The sequence below is a fragment of the Thermobia domestica genome, chromosome 2, assembly GCF_964235325.1.
Source record: "Thermobia domestica chromosome 2, izTheDome1.hap1.1, whole genome shotgun sequence".
NCBI classification, from domain to species: domain Eukaryota; kingdom Metazoa; phylum Arthropoda; class Insecta; order Zygentoma; family Lepismatidae; genus Thermobia; species Thermobia domestica.
In genome coordinates, this window is record NC_137455.1 from 13,917,683 (window position 1) to 13,941,991 (window position 24,309).

Consider the following 24,309-nt stretch of genomic DNA (forward strand, 5'->3'; position numbering starts at 1 on the left):
GATAGTTTTCGAGAAACAGGGGATGAGATTTGGTGGCTATCTGTTCGCAAGATAGGCCCCCTAATGTGTACTTTTTCCATGTCCATTAATAAGTATTATATGTTTATCCATGTGAATTGATGTGTATTTAGAATTCTGGTTGTGCATATCTAAATAAAAAAAAAATGAATTTTTCGGTAATAACTCAACGTTAGGATTGAATCGGCGAGTGGGAAAACAGTGAGAGTCCACAATAAACCATTTTGATGTAAAGGAAAAAATAACACTAAAGATGTAGAACTACAAGTTGTAATGAAGAGCAGTGCAATTTGCAAGACCTTGCACGTTATAACAGAATGCTATAATGCCGACTGTGCATTTCTGGCATTAACAAACGAAAGTTATTTTTTCAAATATCTCAAAATGCGTTTTGTGGACTAGTAGCGGTTTTATACTCACCGATTCAATTAAATTTTCTCTATTTGTGCCCTTTTCCGTAAACAAATACCGTAAAAAGAATAACGAAGTGTGTACAAATTCAGAAAGAAACTGGCGCCAAGATAGCCCCCGCCCAAAATATCACCCCCTGTTTCTCGAAAACTATCAGGGTACAAACAAAACTTTTTTCGGTACAAACGGTACAAACGATTTGCTTTCGAATGGTGTATTTCAAATTTTTGTGCTGTGTTACGGGGGGGCTATCTTGGCGCCAAGATAGCCCCCCGCCTCAAATATCATCACCTGTTTCTCGAAAACTTTCAGGGTAAAACAAAACTTTTTTCGGTACAAACGGTACAAACGATTTGCTTTCGAATGGTGCATTTCAAATTTTTGTGCTGTGATACGGGGGGGGGCTATCTTGGCCCCAAGATAGGCCCCCCAAATGTCATCCTCTGTTTCTCGAAAACTATCAGGGTACAAACAAAACTTTTTTCGGTACAAACGATTTGCTTTCGAATGGTGTATTCCAATTTTTTGTGCTGTGATACGGGGGGCTATCTTGGCGCCAAGAAAGCCTCCCCAAATATCATCCCCTGTTTGTCGAAAACTATCAGGGTACAAACAAAACTTTTTTCGGTACAAAGGGTACAAACGATTTGCTTTCGAATGGTGTATTCCAATTTTTTGTGCTGTGATACAGGGGGGGCTATCTTGGCGCCAAGATAGCCTCCCGCCCAAAATATCATCCTCTGTTTCTCGAAAACTATCAGGGTACAAATAAAAAAATTTTCGGTACAAACGGTACAATGGATTTGCTTTCAAATGGTGTATTTCAAATTTTTGTGCTGTGATACGGGGGGCTATCTTGGCGCCAAGAAAGCCTCCCCAAATATCATCCCCTGTTTGTCGAAAACTATCAGGGTACAAACAAAACTTTTTTCGGTACAAAGGGTACAAACGATTTGCTTTCGAATGGTGTATTTCAAATTTTTGTGCTGTGATACGTGGGGGCTATCTTGGCGCCAAGATAGCCCCCCCAAATGTCATCCCCTGTTTCTCGAAAACTATCAGGATACAAACAAAACTGTTTTCGGTACAAACGGCACAAATGATTTGCTTTCGAATGGTGTATTCCAATTTTTTGTGCTGTGATACGGGGGGGCTATCTTGGCGCCAAGATAGCCCCCCCAGTCGACCTCTCAAGTAACCCTATAAGGAAAATGGTACAAACGAAAATATTTTCGGTACAAACGGTACAAACGTAGTACAAACGAATGACCTAGTCATTGTTTCAATTTTCTAAAGTGGGGGGGCTATCTTGCCATACGTGAAATACTGACCACATTTAGTACTACTTTCTCATATGTGTCTCAGTCAGCAACTCGATTCACCCAAACGTAAGGTTTACTTGTGAGATTATTATCTAATAATTATAAGAAAGATACAAGTTTTTTTTTTTTTTTTTTTTTTTTATAGGAAGATACAAGTTTTTCACCTTCGTACAACAATTCATGTTTAATAGGCGTATAGAAGGGGCTCATGCCCAAAACATTGGGACTCCATTTCTGGGACCCCATGGTGAGGGCCCGGTTCCTGACCACCACTGTGCTGAGGGGAATCGGATCTTTCCAACGTCACCATCTGTATGAACAACTCCATGCTTAAACGAGAAATAGAGTGGACTCGAGCCCAACATTTCGGAACCACATTTTCTGGAGCTTCGAGGCCAGGGCCCAATTTCTGACATTACCGCTTTCGTTAATCGACCCCGACCTTTCAAACGCTAACACTATAGTACAACACCATGTTAAATAGGCAAATAAAAGAGACCTGAACCCAAACTTTTGGGATCTCATTTCTGGAGTCTCAGGTCCCGGAGCTTTCCAACACCACATTATGTATCCAATAACTCCATGCTTAAAAGAAAAATGGAATGAAGCCAAGCTCAAAATTTCGGGACACCATTTTTGGACCTTTGAGACAAGGGCCCAATTTCTGACGTTAACACTGTGCTCAGACGACCCGAACATTTCCAACTTTACCACCCACATACAATTCCATGTTTAATAGGCGTATAGAAAGAACCCGCGCCCAAAACTTCGGGACCCTATTTTTCTGGAGCCCCATGGCTGGGGCCCGGTTTCTGATATCACCACTGTGCTCGGGAGACCCGGACTTTTCCAATGCCACCATCTGCATCCACTAACTCCATGTCTAACACGGCTTCCCCATTGTAGGAGGATTTTGATGAATTTTCTGCAGGTTCTTTACAACTATTTACAACGTTTCAAACTATTCATAAGAAATGAAATTTCAATACATTAGAAACTATGTTCTTTTAAAATGTTCAAAATGGATGACAGCATTGATTTCCAGTAATAATTGTAAACTTTCGTAATTTTATTCTCTATTTGAATAGTAGTTTAATTTCGAATCTTTTACGGTTAAAAATATTTTTTTGTGAAATGTAACGGAATACATTGAAATGCTCCTACTCCCACGGGTACGTGTTCCAATTATAAATCGATTTGAGGTTCAGTGTACAAATGAGAAACTCCCAAAGCGAAGTACAATATTGTAACGTTGTTGACATACATATGAGAATAACTGGTGATTAGGCCGTTAAGCTGTACATAAAATCATATAAATTTTCATTCATATTACGCAGACAAGTACACACAGAACAGCATATGAATCTTTATCTGACTTTTGTTTCTCTAACTTTCTGACAGCCTTTACGAAATAATATCTTTACAATCGAAATATTCGTTAAACATTATTATTATTCTTATCCTTCAATATTCATCATACATCATATTCTTCATTACTTTAAATTCTTCATATTACATAACTATTTTACATTATATTCCGTCGAAGCTGTTTCAAAGTTAGTATTACACTTCTGACATAGTCATCATTACAAATCATAATTGATTCTCAATCCATACGCCTGTAACTTGTCCATCCTACCTGCAGTGTGGATCCTACGCAGTTTCGATCGTACGCAGTTTCGATCCTACGCAGTTTCGACGCTACGCAGTTTCGACCGTACGCAGTTTCGACCGTACGCAGTTTCGATCCTACGCAGTTTCGACGCTACGCAGTTTCGACCGTACGCAGTTTCGATCCTACGCAGTTTCGACGCTACGCAGTTTCGACCGTACGCAGTTTCGATTCTACGCAGTTTAGGCCGTGTGGAGTCCATGAATATAACCCTAATTTATAGCTGCACAGGTTAAAGAAATTAAAGAGAGAAAAAAAAATATATATTTTTTGAGCGCATGATTAAAACTTAAATTATTTCAGGGCAACTGCGTACGATCGAAACTGCGTACGGTCGAAACTGCGTAGCGTCGAAACTGCGTACGATCGAAACTGCGTAGGATCGAAACAGGTTTTGAGCTGAATTTTTCGATCGTACGCAGTTTCGACGCTACGCAGTTTCGATCCTACGCCGCATTCCCGTCGTCGACACGTCCCTCACCGCGGCAGTTTGCCCGTGTGGGCGCGGTTTTACCGGAAGCCTGGTACTCACGATACACCCTTGACACAGTTGCGTTTGAAAATCCGAGTGCCGCAGCCACTTCCAAAATCGAGCCACCCAGGTCAAACGCACTCAGAATCTTCGTCTTGCCCATCACACACTACACTGTCACGGATACCGAGAGAGGAAGCACATGGCAGCAATACACGTGTGATGTGTTTCATTCACATGAATTTGTGGAGCTTCTACCGGGCGGTTTCTTAAACTGCCCTACTCTCTCTGATTCTGAAGCATATACTGGTGAGAAAGAGGTTAAAATGATGAATACCCTTATATACATACATACATACATACATACATATACATATATATATATATATATATATATATATATATATATATATATATATATATATATATATATATATATATATATATATATATATATATATATATAATGTACTGAAATGTTATATCTGTTAATATGGAACTTCTGGACAAAATGAAATGAAATGTTTCAGTTTAACATCCCACAGTTATGCTCTTTAGGCTAAACGAGATAGATTATTAATAAAAATGAATAATTGTGAAATTTATTTGTTATACTCTCCTACTGGGAATTGAACCCAGGATCATGTGTACCAAAGGCGACGGCAAGTAACTATTCTTTTAAAAAAAAGTTAACTGATTTATCGAACGTTCCTCAGTAACTTAATTTCCCTAAGTATCACTATTTTTTTTTTACTTCATTTTGCTTTTTTCCATTAGCCTTTAAAAACAAGGACACGAATACAGAAATATCGAGAACAGTTAAAATTCCAAAGCTCTTCCGCCTTGAATCGAACCCAGAACACAATACACCAAAAATTCACGCGTTAGTCACTAGACCAGCGGGGAGGGCTACTAGAGCAGTAGGAAGAGCTTCTCGAAAATAAGTTTTCTTTCATGATACTTGTTTTTATGACGAATTATTTAAATCAATGTTGTAACATCGGGATTACAAATAAGTACATGTTACATATAAGTAGAACCATTTTCAGTATCACTTTATTAACGGTGGGGTTTTAGCCTGGTCAGCCCGCCCCCCAGCTCTCTAAACCATTGTCATACATTAAAATGTCTAGAGTCATATTCGGCATTTACGAGGAGGTATCGTAAAGTTTTGACTATCACCAGGAAGTTATTAAGATATGATGATGAAATGTTCTCAGTGTTATGTTTGGTTATTATGTGTATGATGTGAAGGGAATTAGCTCCTAATGATTGTTTATTTTTTACAGGGTGTGCCAAAAGTGGCCAAAGTGAAAGATGGATTAGAAAAATGAAATGAAATCTTTAAGTTTTACATCCCACGGTTATGCCGGTTAGGCTAAAGGAGACGGTGATGATGAGAGATGAGTGAAATGGTGGAATGAAGAAAGTGGGATGAAACGGGAGAACCCCGAGAAAACCCACGAGCACGGTGTTTGTCCACCACAAAGTTCGCTTAGCGGGGGCTGGGATCGAACCCGGGACCCCAAGCACCAGAGGTGAACGCTCTACCACTGAGCCACCGCGCCCCCGAAAGATGGATTAGATTGAGGCTCGCAGTGTAATAAAGCTCCTGGATTTGTAGGGTAATAATCCAGGCAAAATCACGATGAAATGAAGGCTGTGTATGGCGATGATTGTCCATCTTATAACACCATTGTAAAGTGGAAAGGAAATTCTAAACTGGTCATATGTCCGTCAGAGGTGACCGAAGACCTGGAATACCATCCCTGATGGATGATGCGGCCACTGTGAAGAAAGTGGAGTGTTCAATCCTCGAAGTCAGACGTGTAACCATGCAAACGATTATGAATGAGACTGGTCTGTTATGGCAGTGTGTGGAAAATTAGCCATAACGAACTTCACATGTCTAAGGTACCTGCGCACTGGGTTGCTCGTTTGCTGACACCTTTTCAGAAGCACCAGCTCATTCACCCCAAGTTGCTGTCGACAAAGCAAGGGCGTAGGGCTTCCAGGTATTGCAAAATCCGCCTTATTCTCCCGACTTCGTACCAAGTGCCTTTTTTTTTTGTTTCTCCAAATGAAGAATCCGTTGCGTGGTTGCCATTTTGACAACACAGACGACGCCATTCATGAGGTGGAAGAGTGATTTAAAGCACAATGTGCTGACTTCAACAATGACAGTATTCGTAAAGAGAAGGAACGCTGGAGAAATGTGTAAATCTGGGTAATGACTATATAGAGAGGGATTAACAACTACAAATCACAACAATCCCTATATCCTGACTTTTTTTACTATAATAACTAAAACTTAACGATACCACCTTGCATACCTGTGTTTCACCACATTATTGAGATATACGAGACAAATAAAAATAGATATGAACGACTTACCTTGTGAATCTGCAGCGCATACGTAGATGCAGATTTTCCTACTCTTCTTAACTGGTCGAATACTACTCGCCTTTCCTAGCAGAAGGTTTTTCAAGTTGTCTGATAGTTGTTGAACTTCGGGGGGCATTGGTGGTCCTCCAACTTTATCAAAGTCTCGAGGACTTTGAGTCGTGGTCCCGGGAGGGGAGGACAATGACATCGAGTCAGCTGAAATAATAATAATAATAATAATAATAATAATAATAATAATAATAATAATAATAATAATAATAATAATAATAATAATAATAAACCATGCTGTTTAGCTATTGTATATATGACGTACTTTTAATAATAGACATAAAATTAAAAAAAAACATTCTAAAACGCACGGAGAAACGTTAACTAAGCAAATAGCAGGGTAGTGTTGATGCAAGTTGGAATCCTGTACTCTCCCATTTCAGAGACGACTTTAAACACCCAAACTTTCATGTTTATTGATAAAGTTATTGTGCTGCCAAAATGTCTTGAGCCGTGGCAAAAATGCGAACTAAAGCTCACACTCTCACACATCCACGCGTTGAGCCAATAAGGGTTCAGCTGTTGTTAAGCGAGAGAACGCGAGTGGAATTCCTTCAGCCGATAGCAGCGCTTGCAACGGAAGACTAAGGATCAAGTCAATGTGGTATATTTATAGTGACTATTACTTCTGTTTTGCTTTGTATGTGCAGTATTTAGGTACGTATATAGGGTAATTTTGGGGTAATATGGGCAGAAAAATCAAAACGGTAAAAAATTCTCACATATATTAAAATATAATTGGGCGCACCGCATTCTAGTGTTAAGAGCGTTGGACTCACGTCCGCGTGGTCCTGGGTTCGATTCCCAGCCGGTGCTTCACCAATTTTTGGCGTCCACCCAGTGTCATGAGGCAAACTGGGGAGTCACGTGAATAAAAGACGTGACGGCCACTAGATCTAGAAAGTTGCCGATAGGGCGATGCGGCGCGCTTAGGAATGCGCACGAGACAAGATTTGTGGCTGTCTCGTCTCGAAAATGTGCTGTAAAAGTGATGTCTCGACTCGAAAAATACGTATATATTTCTCTATTGGATGAACCGTATCTCGACTCGAATTTTGTCAGGAAAATCTTGTCTCGACTCGTCTCGTGCGCATCCCTAGGCGCGCTGACCACGCGTTCGTCATCACTAGGCTCGACGTAGTTCCACCAATCGCTAACAGATGGCGTCGAGCGGTTCAGGCCCACAAATCGGGCCGTTACGCCATGTGGTTTGTTTGTTTTTTATTAAAATATAATTTGACAACAAATATTACAGACACATACACTGATATCGTATGTGTAGTCTCGTGAAGTTTGCTTTCAAAAATATTTGAGTGGTTGTAGAGTAAACTAAAAATATTAACCTTACTGCAATTGCCAATACAGGGTGGCCCAAAAGTAAGTATACCGTACCGTACTGATCAGCTCATTACATTATATATAATTTCTTATTTTTATCCATCAGGTAAACTTAGTTTCTTTATTATTTGTTCTTAATGTCTTTTTACTTATATCTTAAGCTCGGAACAGCCGAAGCAAATTAACCCATAAACTAGAATGTTATAGTTGATCAATACAGTGGTGTATACCTACTTTTGAGCTACCCTGTATTTAACAAAATGTATTGTGTAATATGGGCAGACATTACGAATTAAATGAGCAAGTGCCTCTCATAAATAAATTAATATCCATTAGAAACTAGGAGCGAAACATAATAATAAATGAAATACTACTAAATATTATTAACACATAACACATTTGAGCCGTGAAATAACACTTCAAAATACATGAAAGGATTAAAATTATAGAAATTCACGCCTTATAAGACTTAGTTCGAAGTATAATGGAATAACGACGACACGAAAAGGGATTTTATTGAAAATATTGTGAATTATAAGAAATTAGAAAAGGTATAAAAAATGTAAATTATTTTATGATTAATTTCACAAAGTATTTAATACGTAAATGAGTACATGAGGATTTCATTAATATTAAGTGAATTTTCAAATTTATTTTCACTTATTTTTGTGGCAAAGTGAAAAGTGAAGTTAATGAGAAGTTACATTTTTATAAATAATGTGGATATGTTTCATTTTTTAAAAAAAAGTATTAGTTTTTCGTTTCTTTCTTTTTTCTTTTCTTTTCTTTCTTTTCTTTCTTTTTTTTTTTTTTTTTTTTGCATAATATACAAATGTATCTGATGTAAGCCTTCTGTAACTGGAGTTTTATTCTGTTGACGTAAATAAATAAAGAAAAAGAAAATACACAATATGCATTGTAATATTCTTAGCTACTTGAAAACTATAATGTTAGAAACCAAACGTGATGAATTTAAATGTATATGACATCATAAAAGTAAAATAATATAGATTTTGCTTCACATGTTCCAATTCATTTCCAAGGTAAGCATAATCTGCTATTGCATTTTGGTTAGAAATACGAAATTCCTGTTGACTGCTTCTGCCGAATTCATCGATTTTTGCAACGCATGTGATAATATATCAATTGAAGACTTTGTTTTTCGGAATCGAGATTATCCCGCTAAAATGGATCACTTTGTGCATCATTATGATAATTATCAAAACTTTATTTGTAACATATATATTATTATTTTTTTAAAAAAAGAAAAAAAGTCGAGATATCTAGTAGGTGTCTTGTACTGCTTGAATGCTTTCACTCGTTCATGACCCTCAAAAGAAGGCAACGCTTGCTACAGCAGGTTGCCAAAAAATGGACAGAAGATACTTGGTACCCAGGATTATCCAGGAACCAAGAATATAAATCGATTCAAGGGATAAGTTGTTATGGCTTCTGGAAATGGCATCAAGCTTCAATTGTTATACTGTATCTTCAAAATAACTAGCTGATTGGGACCCCACAAATACCTCTAGCATTGCCCTGCCCCACGAATTTGTTGCAGCACTGGATACCGAAGATACGAGGACGAGAATTACACTAACTTACACTAACTTCGGCAAGCTTAGCAGAGCAACTTATAATTGTTACATCATTACATAATGTCTGTCCTTACACGAGAAAGTATTGAGTTGTCTTCCTGTTTATTTCCTTCTGACGTATGTGACCTTAGTAATAAAGTTTTTTTTTTTTTTTTTTTTTTTTTTTTTTTTTTTTTTGCTTTTTGTTTTAGAACTGATGGATTTCATTTGTTAATACAATTTCTAACTCAAGACCGATTTTCGTGCAGTTTGTGGCAAATGATCAAGGAAGAATGGGAGATTTATAAAACTATGATCGCTGGTTTAAATTTGTCCCCAGATAATATAGGTACGCCTCAAGAACAACATTTAATATTCATTAGTGTACCTTACCCGTTGATGGGGTGTATTTATTTGAGTTTTCTGCGATAGATGGCAGTCTCGTCAATGAAATTTGTTGAAAGGTTGGACGCTTTTGAACTCGCACAGGATTATTATTAAGAACGGAGCAAACATGGTAGCATGACCTTAATTGAAAGGTTTTGTTTTTTAAAATTTTGTTTCTTTTTATTATTATTATTATTATTATTATTATTATTATTATTATTATTATTATTATTTTTACAAAGGGTTCGTGGTCTCGAGGTCTCAAGACCTGACTTCTTTCTATTAGGGCTACGTGGACGTATGTACACAAACAACCCAACAACACTGGGAATATTGAAGCAGAACATCACAACTGAAATTGTGAACATTACGTTTGACAACCGTCAACATAGTACGGCATGTTCGACTTCGTTTACATAGATGAAGCGAGCATTTTAAATAAATTAAAGGGGGGCATGGTGGCCTAGTGGTAGAGCGCTAACTTCTTGTGTCTGGGAACCATGGTTCGATCTCCGGCTAAGTAAGCTTGTGGTGGACAACATCATGTCCATGTGTTTTCTCGGGATACTACCGTTTCCTCCCAATTTCTCATTCCATTAATTCTTCCACCATCATTCACGTGCCTTAATCATCGTTTCCCTTAGGCTAAAGGACATAATCATGAGACGATAAACTGAAAGAATTCATTTCATTTTTCATTTTAATTTTAAGCATTTTCTCTAAATGTCAGATTTTATGTGTCTTCTTTCGTTTCATTAATGATAGGGTAAGTTAATATTTTATTATGTTTATGCATGTTTCCATTTTAGTTTTAACTTTATTCTTTAATCCTGCTTCAAAAATTAAAATGCTTATTTCAATTGTACGGTATACTGAATACTATTTGCTGTTATCCTTGAGATGTTACCTCTGTTACTCGGGAGGGGGCGCGGTGGCTCAGTGGTAGAGCGTTCACCTCCGGTGCTTAGGGTCCCTGGTTCGATCTCAGCTCGCGCCGTGTGGACTTTGTGGTGGACAAACACCGTGCTCGTGGGTTTTCTCGGGGTACTCCCATTTCCTCCCACTTTCTTCATTCCACCATTTCATTCATTTCTCATAATCACCGTCTCCTTTAGCCTTACCGGGATAACCGTGGGACATAAAACTCAAAGATTTCATTTTCATTTTCTGTTACTCGGGATAAGTTTAAACGAATAAGCATATTTCCATAAATCTCTCATTCTTTCTTGATCATTTGCCACAAGCCAACTCAAACTTGGACTTGAGTTAGAAATTCTATAAACAAGTAAAACCCATCAGTTTAAAAAAAAAAGTGCTGGTTCATGCTGGGCTATTCTCAAATTGCACATAATGTTGTTATACTCTACCTGAAATGCTGGACGGTCCAACATCCTTAAGAACTTTGCTAAGACTTTCTCGCGGCTTCTTTTCCGTCGGTGAAAAACATTTCTCTTTGGAACTTTTAGTTCCATCCTTCTCCGCAGAGGGCGTGGATGCTTGCGTTCCATTCTGTGGTTGTTGGTTGTTCGATCTCGGAGGAAGGGAATGATTCTCATTCTTCTTATTTTGATCTTTTTTGCTGGTCACTTGGTAACACGGAGACCTGTAAGAAAAGAAAATCAAATATTTATTTTTTGAAAAGATTATGCAAAATTAACTTGTTAAAGGAACGTTTATTTCTTTTACTTTTCAATCTATATTATAAAATTGAAAGTGACAATGTTTGTAACTCTTAATCTTTTGAACCACCCGGCTGACATACTGTAGATGAGGTTCGGGCCTGGGAGTGTTTTTATCTATTCACTTTGACGGTAGAACTTACGGAAGGGAAAAAGGGGAAGATATAAAAAAATAAATAAAACTTAATAACTCTTGAACCACTCGACCGATCTCGATCAAATTTTCAACATAGATGAGGTTCGGACCTGGGATGGTTTATATCATGTCACTTTGACGGTGCAACTTAGGGGAAGGAGAAGGGGAGATATTTAAAAATGATCTAAAATGAGCAATATTAGTGTCGAATCTATAGTCTTAGGGATCTCTGAGAAGAACAGTGACACTTCCGATGCTGTTTACGTCCACATTCAGTCCCGTAACTCGGGGAGGATGAGGAAGGAGATACATAAAATGATGAAAAATGACCAATATTAGTGTCGAATCCATAGTTTTCGGGGTCACTCAGATGAATAGTCACACTTCCGATCCCGTTTAAATCTAAATTCAGCCCTGGAACTTTGGGGAGGGTGAGATGTGTAAAAATGATCGAAAATGACCGATATTAGTGTCGAATCCATAGTTTTCGGGGTCACTCAGATGAATAGTCACACTTCCGATCCCGTTTAAATCTAAATTCAGCCCTGGAACTTTGGGGAGGGTGAGATGTATAAAAATGATCGAAAATGACCGATATTAGTGTCGAATCCATAGTTTTCGGGGTCACTCAGATGAATAGTCACACTTCCGATCCCGTTTAAATCTAAATTCAGCCCTGGAACTTGGGGGAGGGTGAGATGTATAAAAATGATCGAAAATGACCGATATTAGTGTCGAATCCATAGTTTTCGGGGTCACTCAGATGAATAGTCACACTTCCGATCCCGTTTAAATCTAAATTCAGCCCTGGAACTTGGGGGAAGGTGAGATGTATAAAAATGATCGAAAACGACCGATATTAGTGTCGGGGTTGCTGAGATGAATAGTGATACTTCCGATGCCGTTTAAATCCATGCCACTAAAAACAAAAACAGCATATTTCACTGGTACCAAACGCACGAGATAAGGAGTTGTGCATTTAAAAAAAAATACTTTAACTCATCGAAGCGGGTAATCGATGCTAGTACCTTATAAAATATTGTCCCAGAATAAAGTTTACGATACTTCATTGTCTTCCTCAATACCTAACGTGTTAATAATGGTCAGATTTTAAAAGAATTTCCTTTTTAACAAATCCCAAAACAGGTTCGACACATGATATTATTTACGTCATAAATTTATAACAGAAGGTTATATGGAAGAGCAAATGAAAAAAGTTGAGGAGGAACAGTTCGGATTCAGGAGCGGTAAGGGCACAAGAGATGCAATTGAATTATTAAAGAGTGATCGGTGAAAGGTTTATATAAAAAAGAAAAGAGGTGTAAGTCGTAATTATTGATCTAGACAAGGCATTTGACCGCGTGGATTAGGAACTGTTGTTAGAAGTTTTAAAAAAGTTTGGCTTAAAATGGGAAGAGCGAGGACTTAAAAGAAAGTTATATATGAACAAAAAGTAAGTGTTAGAATAGGGGAGGAAATGACAGAGGGTAGTACAATTGGCAGGGGAGTTCGACAGGGATGCTGTCTCTCGTCAACATTATTTAATATCTATCTAGAAGAGATAGTGAAAAAGGGCCTACAAAATGAAGACGACATTTCAGTAGGAGGTAAAATTTTATTCGGTGCTCACTGTTTGCAAATGATATGGCGCTTGTTGCAGAATCTAAAAAGAAAATCAATAAGATATTAGAAAACGTGAGGAAGGACTGTGAAGAATATGGGATGAAAATAAATGTTAGAAAGGCAAAAGCCATGGTGATTGGAGCGAAGCGGTCGGTGTGAAATATAGAAGTACGGGGGAAGATAATAAAACAAATGTCTAGTTTTCGATATCTGGGTAGTATAATTAGTAATGATATGAAGTGTGAACGTGAAATAAAAGCAAGAATAGGAACAGAGAAAGAAGCCTTCAGGAGGAAGAAAACATTATTTTGTGGTACCTTAAATAAAGAGTTGAGAAAAAAGGCTCATAAAATGCTTTCGAAATGTAAGTGTGGAGAAGAATGGAACGAATTCTATGGGTCGAGCGGAAAACGAGTGAGAAGGTGTTAGAAATGGTAGGAGAAAAAAATTTTAGATATTAAGAAGCGGAAGAGAAACGGTTGAGACATCGGATAAGAAGAAACTGTATCATGAGGGATGTTCTTGAGGATATAGAGGCAGGAAAGAGAGGGAGGGAGCGATAGAGACTACAATTAATGGACGATATCAAAATAGAAAAGTCGTATGTGAAAAGGAAGGTGTTAGCGGAAGACCATGGAGCATGGATGCTTCTCAGTTGCAGCAAGTGGCCTGCCAATGATGGCAGAATATCTATGATGATGAAATTTACCTTAAAAATCCTTATTTCATTTGAAGAAGTAGATAGTGACGAAGATACATTATTAATGTTGTATGAATCCATCTCCTATAACAATATACAGTAATAAGTTGATGTACTAAGTGTACCGATACCAAGAGTCCATTTCTTGGAAGAAAAAACGTACACAGGGGATAGGTCTGGACCCTTCCCCCGAAATCCCTATTTCTCTGTAAATTTAATCTAATTTTAGGGGGATCACATAAATTTTAATATCCTCATATTGACTTTGGACCCCTTCCCTTGGAATTTGGCGAAACGTTTTGGACCCTTTCCCGAAATAAATTCCTGCATACGTGCTTGCCTCGAGGAATGTATAGAAATTAGTTTACCATTGGTACATTTTCAAAGGACATCAATTAAGAACTATTGTGTTTATTTTAAGAATATCATCATTTTCTTTTTAATTAAAAGGCTATCAGAAATGAACAGAAGAATTATTGTTCGCATTGAACTTCATGTGCTTCCGGAACAAATAACGGAGAAATGAAAAAAGGTTTCACTTAAGTTCATTTAACGAAACTTCTGTTCCCGATAGTTATCGGATGATTGGCTATCAATCGGCGTTTCTTTCGAGAAGCACGTGCTTGTACCCTATCGATGTTTTACATATTTCTCACATGCGGCCATATTGTAAACTGTGATTCGCGCGTACGGTGGGTCAAAACCACTTTCTACGCATGCGTCTTCTCTATTATTGCATTAATTCAACTTAGTTCTTAGATACAGTGTTGTTTCTGTTATTTAATTGTAAGGAAATTGCATTTCTAGTAATGAGCCTTATAAAGCAACAAAAACATTGAAAATCTGGTTACTAGACAATGGACTATTTTCTTCTGCCACGTGGATGCTCCAAGGCTCTTTAACCAATAAAATGAAACAATCGCCACGTGTATTTGTTTACATGAGGTACTTAACGTTCACGATACGTCCTACTCCAAGCATGTTACAATACTGTTATATTACAGGAACAACTATTGCTAGCCAAATGTCCTATATTTAGGAGTCACAGACGTTCCATATTTACAGCATCTGACTCACTCTCAAATTGTTCAAATTTCCAAATGTCTTGGTTCTTCTCCAAAACGTAAGTTAACATCGTTCGTACGATATTTAGAAAATACTGCTTTTACTAGTAATCGATATTCAATTAATAGGAAAAATGTACTATCTGTCACACACTTTTGATGTATGTTGAGTAATTCAGTCTGTTATTGTATTTCAACAAAAGATTAAGTCTATAATTATGAATATATGGAAAATTTTTCAAGGGGCATCCCGAATTTTTGGTCTAAAAATCTAGAAATTGTAGTGTACCCTACTTGAATATCACTAAAAATATGTATTTTTCTCATTCTTGTATTCAGTTGGTTAAATTTTGCATTATTGGTTTTCTATTCTGGTACCAATGAATAGATGACGTCATATCTCGCTCCGTGATTTGAATTCCCGCTGCCATTTGTCACATTGACTTCAAATCTGATGCGTATTAGATTGAGTTTTTTTTTTTTTTCTTTATGTAATATTGTGCTTCAATATTCAATGGAAAATAAGGGAATCAATCACTGACGGAGGACTTCAAACATTCAGATAAGCAGTAACTTAAATTGTGTTTATTTTATAGCCTTTTCCCTTCGAGATTTCATTTTTTGAAATATATATCCTATTTGTATTTTGGAAATCTTCATGTCAGCGCTCACTCCCAAGTTGACCAATTGAGATTGTTATATTGGCATTTCTTTTGCAGGTAAAAACAGAGTTAAGTTATAAATAACGTATCAATAAATTCAATTACTTTTCTAATTTGGTATACGCTTCTGTCAGTACTGTTACAAATTTAGATTAATTGGCCCATTAGAATAGAAATTTACATTTGATGATTGATCTTGTTCCATTTGAACTTCACTCACATATCTCTTCCTTGTTCTATATTATCTGCTTAATAAAATGTTGATTGGTTTATTTTTAAAAAGGGTAATATTTTAATTTGAAAAGCCTCTATTTCATATAATATGTGCCTAAGGGGGATATCCAATCTAATAACGTACCTTTGTGTATGTATTGTACATGATGCTGCTATGACGCGGGGAAGTGTTGCTTATAATTAACTAACTTTATTAGTGAGACTGTGCCTTTCTTCACTTTTCGGTAGGGCGTTTATGATACACTATAGAGTCCTATCCATATTCAACTATGATAAATGGTCAAAATGTTGGTTTCTAGCCTATCACTTCTAGTTTTCTAGTCCGGAGTGCGTATCAGTCACACATTTATTAATTTAAGTTTTTTAAGGAGGAGGCAGAGGGAGGAGGGAGCCTTCGATTCGTGTGCATATGGTTTTAGGTTCGATTCCGGTGGAAAACTTGCCTCAGAAACAAATTCATAGTACTTTGATTCCCACTTTAAACTGTAATTACCAAGGAGGCACGATGGTTCAGCAGTAGTGTGCTTACATCTGGTCCCTGGTTCGATTTACACCCAAATAAGTTAGTGGTGGACAGTATCATGTCCGTGTGTTTTCGTCGCGGTACTCCCGTTTCCTCCCATTTATCATTCCACCAACTATATCATTATCATTCACCTGCCTTAACCATCGTCTCCCTTAGCCTAAAGGGTATAATTGAAGGACGTTAAACTAAAAGATTTCACTTCATTTAAATTGTAATAACCGTTTAATACCACATCGGTGCTTAAAGAGAAATTAAAACTCAATCAAGTAACATCTTACAAAAATGTTGAAAAAAAATTTCTACACCTTTAAATTTAATCCTTTGTTGCTGCGCTTTGTCTAGAATCATTAAAGACTTTTGTGCCTGACCTTGGTTACGTTTTTGCATGACAAAGTTTTATTATCTGCAATAGTAGGTCATTTTTTAAAGTGTATTTTTAGTCGGAAACGTTGTACCCCTGACTCGTTCTGCAATCTGCATGACGTATGTTGGGTTACATAAATAGCAGGCGTGGCTGGGAAACACTTTGACATACAGCTACGTAATAAGCTAACAAGTAACTGTAAGGTTATTTTCGTAATCCAAAACACTGCATTAGATGTAACGATAACTCTGTCCGTGTTACGCATAAATTACTTTCAAAATGCTTTAATTAAAAATATTGAATGCTTCCTATATTTCTATATGTTTGTTATTGTTAACCATTATGGGAACTGAAAGAAAACAAATATACAAGTTTAACACGTACTTTGCGCGGAGGATTGAAATTAATGTATAGCATATTGCGTAAAAAGATAATCAGAATTTCAGGTTATTGTAGTTTTGTAATGTATTGTTATTATACAGTGTACCACAAAAGTATATAATTGCAATGGATTTTGTATGTAACATGTTTCGCAAATGATGCACTGTTGTTATTTCTTTTTTTTTTAATTTTTATTTTCGTCCATATGCAACACCGAGAGTATGAAGGGTGGGTTTTAGCATTGAAAACATGACCGGGGCTCAAATTTGGTGCAGTAAGTGGGTGTAAAGGACATCTGACCATCATGGGAAAACAACCTTCATAGTATAAGCAATTTTCTCCTCCACGCTAAATTGTCTCCACGAGAACTGGGTTACAGGTTACAGGACCGAACCATTGCTCTCGGTCAAAAACTCTATTTAAGTCATGTAGTGGAACATGGTGGCTCAGTGGTAGAGCGATTATCTGTGGTTCGATCCCCAGATAAGTAGTAGTTTGTGATGGACAACATCGCCCTAACAGCACAATTACATAGCAAGCATATGCCTATCATGTTCCCTCAGGTATATGGGAATGTGTCCAGTATGTGCCTTATGTACCTCTGACAGAGAAATCACATGGATGGCAAGTGATAGTCACAGTCTATGTCCGCCCCTAGGCACATGTCTGACATGTACCTGGAGAACGTACCTAGTATGTTCCAGGTATGTTCCCCATGCCATAAGCGTCAATGAATCACAAAATTACTATCCCAAAATATGTTAAATCGCTTATATGCGTAATGTGTTTACATTAAGGCGAGTCTAAAAAACACTTTAAACAAGTAAAAAATGTACCCCAGATGGGCGCGAACCACCAACCTTTGGATTACTAGCCGCGTGCTCTTCCGACTTGGCCACGGAGGAGATGAAAAGAATGTCGCTTGTAGAGGGATAAACTATTGAGGTCTTTTGATTTTGGCTAATCAGAATGCTCCTTTAACTTCATATATTCCACGATAACCGTTTGGGATCAAATAAAATGTGCTCTCCATGTAATTTTATTAACGAAATGACAAGTGTCTATTTACTTTATTTCATGGTTCTTCCATATTCACTTTCAAATTATCGGCGACAGTTGCCAACTAATAAAGTTGATGCGTTTGTTGCTTCTAGTACCTAGAACATGACAGATATATGTCTCAAGTGACAACATAAAAACAAATGACTGTTAGAGTGCGAAACTGAGCCAGGTACATAAATGCTATATTTGTAGTACATAGTTGCAAATAACAATTAGGTGTAACAAGTACCTAAAACTGTAGTAGCTGAAATACATACTTAGCACATGAATATCATATGTACCAAATGTCGGGTACCTAAAAAGTAGCTGGGACACCTAAATGGCACATGGCTAGCACATCTTGTGCTGTTAGGGCGTGTCCGTGGGTTTTCTCGGGGTACTCCTCCCACCTTCTCATTCCATCAATCCTTCCATCATCATTCACTTGCCTCAATCATCCGTCTCCCTTTAATCGTGGAACGTTAAACTAAAAAAAAAATCATTTTCATTTTTAAGTCATGTAGTGCAACAGTGCTTTTAGAAATATGTAAATATCTGAGAACCCAGTTACCATAAATTCTAAATTGGTAGCACCTTCAGTCTTTGTCCTGCAGTACAAGAATTGCAAACTTTCTGCAATATTGACCCTTCAGATTTTTTTCCAACGGCCTTCCTGAAAAGTGCATCTTTTAGCTACGGCATTGCTATAATAAGAAGCCGTGCCTTCAAAACGTATTATTATATTTACTTTTTTTTTAAGAAAAAATAATTATTTTTATTGTGACGAAGCATGCACTGTGCCTGATGTCACGATGATACATGGCAAACTTCAGTAAATTGTGATTATTGTTCTTACCTTAATGAGCTTCTCAAGTTTTTGTATATTCCGTCTTTAAGTACAACTCTTTCAAATCTTTAGTTAAAGGCCTCCTGGTTGTGCCCTTTAGGCTAAAGGAAAATGAATTGAAATGAAATCTCAGTTTAATGTCTCATGATTATGGCTGATAGGCTAATGGAGACGAATGATTGATATACCTAAACTAAAGGCAGGACATTACTATACTACCTTAAATAGGTTTTCCTACCAAACATGCGTAAAGAGTTGCATAACAATTGATTATCAACTTATTGCACTATCTATATATTAATAGTGGTGTCTGTAAACAAAAAACTTCAGATTCAAATTGAAAGTGACTATGTTTGTGACTCTTAATCTCTTGAACTACCCGACCGATCACGATCAAATTTTTGACGTTGATACAGTTCTGGCCTGGGAGTGCTTTTAGCTATTCACTTTGACGGTAGAACTTAGGGGAGGGGGAGGAATTATAAAAGAAATAAATAAAACTTAATAACTCTTGAACCACCTAACTGATCTCGATCAAATTTTCAACATAGATGACGTTCGAGCCTGGAAAGTTTTTTAAAAAAATATTTTCCCTTTGGCGGTAGAACCTGGGGGAGGAAGAGGGGAAGGGGAGATTAATATATAAAAATTCAATAATTCAGATAACAATAGTGCCCTGCGCTTGCGCAGGACGTGCGGGTTTGCTAGTTTATTTTTATTATAGGAAACAACCTTCCTTGGAAACAGCTCATTACATTAGTAAAATCCGCAACAAAATATCACGTAGTCTAAATTGTAGTTAAACATTTGTACATGAGATGGTGTTAGTGTCTCAAATCACAAGGTATATCAATCGCAGTGGATTCGACCTGACGTAATTTGACAGAGTACACTAGGAGATGTGAGAAAAAGTGTTCGAATTCGCGGAATTAGACATAAGGTATTGCGCCATTATGAGTGAACTTGCCGCAAAACTACGCTATAAGGTTACAATTTCATTTCGATAAAGGCGCAAATGCCGTGCATGCCCTTGAAGAAATTTCTAACTGTTCATGAGCAAGTAGCATTTTCAAAAGCAACAACTAAAAGATGATTCAATCGCTTTCGTTCTAGAAATTTCTATGTCCAAAATGCTCCTTGCAGTGGGCGACCAATCACAGAAAAAATGGATGAGATTCTGGCAAAAGTTGAGGAAGACCGGCATGTATAAACAGTCATAAGGCAACCAATGACTTAAACGCCCACACCCATCACCAGTGTTAAATCAGTTTAGAGAAAGCTAAGAAAAAATGGTCCATACCCCCTTCGTTATATACAACCCACTTTACTTTGTTGAATTTCCGGTTGCAGCATATTTTAAGATAAGTTTTTTAGTGAGCATGATTTTTTTTTAAATATATATTTTTTTAAAAAATATTTTATACGCGAAAATTTTCTTTGGAAATAGCTTATTCAATGAATGAAAACCTCATCGAAATACGAACTTTTTTTTTTTAACATGTAACAAGACGCAGCCCAAACTCTCTACCATCGAAATGTCAGGTTATAAATCGATGAACTCTACCCGGGCGCACGTGGGTTGGTCGAAGAGATCCTGCTGAGTACCCGCCTCGGTCTCCTGATTTGAAACCTCTGGACTTCCACCTCTGGGGAACTATCAAGAATGTATATCGACAAAAATCAGCAACAATCAACAAGCTACGTGCAAAAAGCTTTCATCATTACGTCAGATACACTAACAGCCATAGTTCGATGTGCAGTTTAGTATTGTATAGAAGTTGCCAGTTGTCATTTCAAACACATATCCTCTTTCTATGCCAAAAATTGTCACTTCAAGTTAAATTTGTCAAGAGATATGGACTAGCAAACACTGAGTACATTTCTTGACGTCTCTCTCTTTGTCTTGTCATATACAGGATGTTTCAAAACAACACCATCAGCTTTTAGGGCAAGATTCTTGACACCAAGATAAGACAAAAAGTAAAGAGCAACCTGGGTGTATAATTGCTTCCTTTCTTAGTTATAGACTGCCGAAAACATGAAAAAATGAACTTTAAAGATTCATAGCTTCAATACTATGGGACCTACCGTAGTCGGGTCAAGACTTCACTTGGGAAGAAATATGTATCCTATCCAAAAATGCATGTTTCAGAATCCTGCTGTATTGACGCAACAATTTTTATAGAGGGAGTTTGGTTACGGGCATATAATTCGAAGTGCTCACCAACTACCTCTATAAAAATTGTTGTGAAACTATCACAGGATTCTGAAACATGGATAGGGCACATACTAGTTCCTAAATAAAGTCTTGATCCGACTAATGTATGTCCCGTAGTATTGGAGGTATTAACCTTTAAAGTTCATTTTTTCATGCTTTCGGCAGCTTATAACTCCAAAAGGAAGCATTTGTGCACCCAGATTTAGGGTTGTCATATTTCAAGAATGAAAATCCAGGACGCTACTAAAAATTACGAGAATCTTTGAAATGCTTAAAATGAAAAGAAGTGTTATATACTAATTTACTTTCTTCCATTAGATAGAGTTGTTCAAGTATTATATAATCACATTTTTAGTAATTTTAGTAGACCTTCTCCCTAGTTAACCAAACGTAAGCAGATGGTTTACCCCTTCCCCGGTAAGCATTTTTTTTTTTTTAAATATTCTCAGAATCTGTCATGTTTCGCGGCTTTCAGAGTCTGTTTTATCTCATTTAAGGTATTATGATGTTTTCCATTGTTGTCTGTTCAGTTTGATTAATTAAAACAATATATTTTTCTTCTTGAATGGTCAGCGGAAATTTACCAAAAGTATCAGTCAGGGAATATTGATTAAAATATTTCAGAAGCAAGATGAAGATTGAAACAGATTGAAACAAAGCTAACAATAAGATTGATCAGTAAAACCTTTAAATGAAAAGAATATTTCGTTCAAACTAGTTAAATCGTGAACTTCATTAAATCCATGTTTAATGTATTCGTTTTTTTTTTTTTTTTTTAAATTTTGAACTGTCATACTCAAAACCTGAAGAGAATATTACATATATAGCTAATCCTGTGAAAAAATCAAACTATAATATTCCCTTCCTTTCTTCGCTGAAATCCTGGACATTTAAGCGTCTCGAGAAATATTTCCGGGACGCGTGACGGACCCGGATTTTCCGGGACGAATGGCAACTCTGTCCAGGTTGGTCTACACTGTTTGTCTTATCTTGTCAGGAATCACCTCCCGAACGTTGTCAGTGTTGTTTTGAAACACTTATATATATATATATATATATATATATATATATATATATATATATATATATATATATATATATATATATATATATATATATATATATATATATATATATATATAGGCGCGAATCCAAGAGAGGCTATAAGGGCTATAGCCCCCCTTGACGCTCAGGTATACACTAGTTAAAATGGGCTTCAACCCTGCTTTACATTGAATAAAGCGTCAAAATATGGTTTAGCCCAGGGATACAAATAAGCAACAAAATTTTACTAGTCCAAGAAAAAAAAACTACTAGCCCATATCAAACAACAGAATTTATTTAGTTACCTTAGAAATAAATAATAGTGATATTAAACACTCGCCCGCACCGATGAACCACGCGCCCCGGGTGAGTGGAAGAGTGCTTATTTTCATCCCTGGTTTAGCCCGTCCCTTGATCATATCCTGGATCCTCCGCCAATATATATTATTTTTCCATATCTTGCTCAAGGGTATGTTTAAACCCCCTTGTGGTACGCCACTGACTGAGTGAATTTATTACTTCCTAGTATTAAATATCTTTTTTTTTTTTCTCAACACGCAAACAACATAATTCTAGATATCTGCACACAATTAGGAAGTTCAGTGGAAACATGTATGATACTGTCCCAGTTCGTAAACAAGTAAGACTTTGTTTAGAATTTCCGGTCATCTGGTCACGAAGCAAACTGTAAATAACCTTCATTAAAATTTCATTATTTCATCCCAAATGATATTACCATTCATATATATATATATATATATAGGTATATGTAAAACTTATAGCAGTTAAAAAAAGAAAGAAAAAAACGTCAATATAGGCGTAACTTCGACAATAACTCTATGCGTCTTCCCTTCCTTTTCAGCACCGTATGACGTCAACAGACATGTTCCAATCACGGGAGAGGGAAAATTATTATTAATTTGAGACCCATTTCATTGAAGCCTCATTTAACGGAGACTGTAAATTCTAACACAAGCATTCTAATTGCCTTTAAGTGCATGCAATCAAGTGCGTCAACAGGAAAGTAACAAGGAGGATAGCCGATGAGAAAGAAAAGAAAATTAACAGAGTCCCACTCTATCAAATGCGCCCTCCTCCCCTTTGCTTGACAGGGTTACATCCACCATAGAAACAGGGGGTTAGTTGCTTGTTTCGCCACCGCGGCAGTACTATCGTCTCTTGTGGTTACGGGTTTTGTTGACGTCATTCGCTGCACTGACTGACGCAGACAGCGGTAGACAATCAAAACAGTCGACTTGGCCTCGCGTGTAACTCGCTCCCATTTCTGCCAGTGCTCGGGGATGGAAACGCGTTTATTTAGTTCATCTCCCTCCCGAAAAAAAAAAAATCCCTTAGCGAATGAGAAAGAGAAGCTGGGAATTCATTTTATAAATCTTCCTCTTTTTTTCCACAAATAAGTCACTACTTTTACGTACATCTGACACAACATACTTGGAATCTCTTTTTTCTTTTCTTTTTTATTCTTTCTTTTGACATAACATTCGTTTACGAGTATGCGATTGCTTTTGCCAAACCAAAAACAATCGATCATTCTGTTGTTCCAACAATATATTCATTCTAGTCAATATCTTATATAAATAATTGCTAGATATAATTTTTATTGATTCTCCGACACGTGGGTAAAAGTGAGGTGTAACGTGGGGGGATGGCGTCCCCACCTCCAAAAATTATGTACGGCGTCCCCCCAGTTCCTAAAAAATTACAATGGGTGAAGATAGGCAAGGGGACGGCGTGACGTCATGCCGCTACCTACCGTCCCTCTACCTTTTTTAGATCCACTTTTACCAGGAGCGTCATTTAGAGGGGGCAATTGCCCCCCCAAGAGTTTGAGGAATACATATACTTTAATAGATTGTCTACGTGAAAGTCTTATGTCGGCGGTACTCTTGCCCCCACTCCAGCGAAGTCTGAAATGACGCCCCTGACTTTTACCCCTGTTTCTACACTATTAATATTCGTGAAAGGTGAAAAAAAATTGAATATTTATGAATAAAGCTGAATACAATTTTTTTCCCCTCGAAGTGTCCCAGCGTAGGGTAGTAGCTAACGCTCTCGTCTTCGGTCCCAGGTTCGATTCCTGGTGGGGACACTCGATCGAAAAAAGTGCAAAAGTTTTTT

The 24,309-nt window shown here is 37.2% G+C and overlaps 1 protein-coding gene across 1 annotated transcript in view; it reads right to left on the reverse strand.

The window, feature by feature from the left end:
* The window catches only part of LOC145670258 (NACHT and WD repeat domain-containing protein 2), a 244,606-nt gene that overhangs the window by 126,024 nt on the left and 94,273 nt on the right, over positions 1 to 24,309 (reverse strand). The window contains exons 3-4 of the mRNA XM_081738676.1: positions 11,019 to 11,254; positions 6,290 to 6,496 (exon numbers count right to left, since the gene is read on the reverse strand). Of these exons, the coding sequence (XP_081594802.1) occupies positions 6,290 to 6,496; positions 11,019 to 11,254 (443 nt within the window). The remainder of the gene's footprint in view (positions 1 to 6,289; positions 6,497 to 11,018; positions 11,255 to 24,309) is intronic.